The sequence below is a fragment of the Charadrius vociferus genome, unplaced genomic scaffold, assembly GCF_000708025.1.
Source record: "Charadrius vociferus isolate BGI_N301 unplaced genomic scaffold, ASM70802v2 scaffold62, whole genome shotgun sequence".
Taxonomy (NCBI): Eukaryota; Metazoa; Chordata; class Aves; order Charadriiformes; family Charadriidae; genus Charadrius; species Charadrius vociferus.
In genome coordinates, this window is record NW_009647419.1 from 2,035,995 (window position 1) to 2,038,944 (window position 2,950).

Sequence of the window (2,950 nt, forward strand, 5' to 3'; positions counted from 1 at the left end):
GAGACTGTGGGGAACCGCGCTCCGCCCCACCACCCGTGGTCCGGGCCCCGCCAGCTCAGCTGTGCCCCACGCCGCTTGGCTTACGGGGGATGCGGGCTGCGGGGCACGCCAGGCGCGCATCAAAGGCGTTTCGCGCCGTAGCAGTACTGCCCCACCGGCGCTGCCCCGCACTAGCTGTTAGCCGTTTCTGTTACGGATGCTTCAAGATATAGCAACCACATACTATAGCTCATCTACATGGACAGCCGAGAGTGGCGATGCACCCAGCTCTTCTCAAATAAATCCAAATTTTTTTTTTTTTTCAGTAGCCCTTTTCACTCTCTGACTTGCCGGCCAACACTCATACCCCTTACAAAGTGTGGCAGTTAACTACAGCTCCAAATGTTCTCAGTGTTCGTATCAGTATCCCACTTTTCCGCCATACTGCAATGGTCTCATCCTCAGCAGTTTCCCAAAGAAATCAATTTCAAACCATAGTTAGGGCACGTAACAAAAAGTATTTCCTCTTATACGTTTGGAATTTTCAACTCAGTTGCTATCCTTTTGGTTAGATATTATTTTATTGCATCAAATTGTTTTATTGCATCAAATGGTTTTATCGCATCCCATTTTACTGCAATCTCTCTCTCTAAGATTTTCCTCAGCCCTTAAACACCTTCTCTACCCTTCTGATCCTACATCTGTGGGAATTGTTTAATGAGGTGATCAGTAAGCACAAGTCATTCCAAATAAAGTTTTACCGCTAACGTAAATTACAAAAAAAAACCCATTTCAACATACTTTTTTACGCCATGCTTCATCATGTTCCTCCTGTATTGATAAGAGCTGATTTTACAAAGGCGGTCTTCCACTTTTCACAGATCATGCCAAAGCGCACATACTGAATTTAGAAGAGCTAAAAAGAAAAAAAAATAAAAATTGTAACTTAGGTGTTTTTCATTCCAGCCTGGATTGTCTACATTTATCAGAGCTGAATGTTGTTTGTCAATCCACTCCACCTGCTCAGATCTCTTTAAACTTCTCACAGTCCTATTTTGGTCTCCACCAACAAATAACTTTCTCTCTTTTTTTTATGTAAATGTACCTTTTCTGAAAGGTATGCATTTCATAGGATCCACTGGAATGCAGGGCTGTCTGAAATACATGCCATCTTCTTAAGCAGAGAGAATCATGGAAATTTGGCTATTTTTAATCACTCTTCTGTGTAAACTCTGGAAAAACAGTAATTCAGTAGAGGCACACGAAATCCATATGCCCAACACTTTTTCTGTTTTATCAAATCAAAGTCGCACATTTTATTACAAGTCAACTAGAGCAATTTTATTAAAACTCCTCCTGTTCCTGTAACTACAGGATCCTTAGCCATGTCTATTTCCTCTCAGAATCCCTCCCTCTCCTGAAATGCCAGCCTTCTGTAGTTTTACTTGCAATACACCAAGCTCTTTGGCAGGATTTTTTTGGCCTTATGTGTGAGCCAATGTCTTTTATGAGACAATGATTGCTATCAAAGGTGCAGTTTTCAGAACTGAAACTGGCCTGGAGTGAACTCCAGTTTCTCTGGTAAGATACAAAGTTTGCTCCAGCTTTGTGTACTGTGTTTAATTATTAATGTCTAATTGACACAGCAGTATTAACAGAAATCACCAAGATTCACTTGCTGGCTGATAAAAAAAAAGGATACTTTGTTTATCGAAACATGTTGTCAAAGACCAACAGGAATATTACTTGATGAATCAAGCCTGCTGTTAAATTTCATGATCACAGTCAGAAGGCTGGAACATCTCTCCTATGAGGACAGGCTGAGAGAGTTGAGGTTGTTCAGTCTGGAGAAGAGAAGGCTCTGGGGTGACCTTCTAGCGGCCTCCTAGTGCCTAAAAGGGACCTACAGGAAAGCTGGGGAGAGACCTTTTACAAGGGCATGTAGTGACAGGATGAGGGGGAATGGCTTCAAACTGGAAGGCGGCAGATTTAGATTATGTATCAGGAAGAAATTTTTCACTATGAGGGTGGTGAGGCACTGGAACAGGTTGCCCAGAGAGGTGGTAGATGCCCCATCCCTGGAAATATTCAAGGCCAGGGTGGATGTGGCTTTGAGCAACCTGGTCTAGTGGAAGGTGTTCCTGCCCATGGCAGTGGGTTGGAACTAGATTATCTTTAAGGTGTCATCCAACCCAAACCATTCTATGATTCACCCTGGGGAAAATTATCTACTCTGAAACCACAGTTGGTACATACAACTGTAAAACTTGTTCTATCATGCTTTTTGGGCCTTCATCCAAATGCCTTTCTGATTCATTTGCTCTAGAAAATATTGACCTTTGAAATCTCAAATATTTTAGTATCACATCAGTTCCCCATATACTGAAGTGTTTCTAGTGGAGTCACTGGCTTTGCCTTTATCACAAACAAATCATCCTGGTGCTGTGGCATTGCGGCTTGCTTTGCCCCCAGGTGACTGCAGGAGGAGGCGCTCCAGAAGGCAACAGCAGAGCTGGAAAAGGCGCTCCTGCGCCTGCATGTCAAATTGAACCGCATCTCTTGCGTGCGTGTCCTCCTCCGTGCAGATCCTTTTTCACCATCGCCTGTTCAATGAATGGTCCGGAGCACAAACCTACGGGCTTCGGCACCTTTGGGCGCCAGGCAGCGACACCGTGAAGAGAACTTCCCGCGGGAAGTTTCCTAAAGGCGGTAACAGGCTTCGCCAGCCCCGGCAGCCGCCAACACCACAGCGGCAAGGCAGCGAGCCCCAGCCAGGCGGGCGGAGGGAAAGCTGCGGGGGCCGCCCCGCAGCCGTTCCCCGGTGGAAACGCCGCGGGGGAAAAACCCTTTCACGGTGAAGTTGTCCCCTGGCGGCATTCTAACAAGTATTTCCCCAATCAGCCGCCGTCTCTCGGATACCTCACCCCGGAAAGCGCTCCTGCACAGCGAGAGCAACCCCACCCCACGGCCG

General features: G+C 46.0%; 1 protein-coding gene across 1 annotated transcript in view; it reads left to right on the forward strand.

Moving 5' to 3' along the window:
- Nucleotides 1–2,017: 2,017 nt before the first annotated feature.
- NANP (N-acetylneuraminic acid phosphatase) overlaps nucleotides 2,018–2,950 on the forward strand; it is a gene marked incomplete at its 5' end in the record, with an annotated part of 2,352 nt that continues 1,419 nt past the window's right edge. The window contains one exon of the mRNA XM_009880394.1: nucleotides 2,018–2,026. Within this exon, the coding sequence (XP_009878696.1) occupies nucleotides 2,018–2,026 (9 nt within the window). The remainder of the gene's footprint in view (nucleotides 2,027–2,950) is intronic.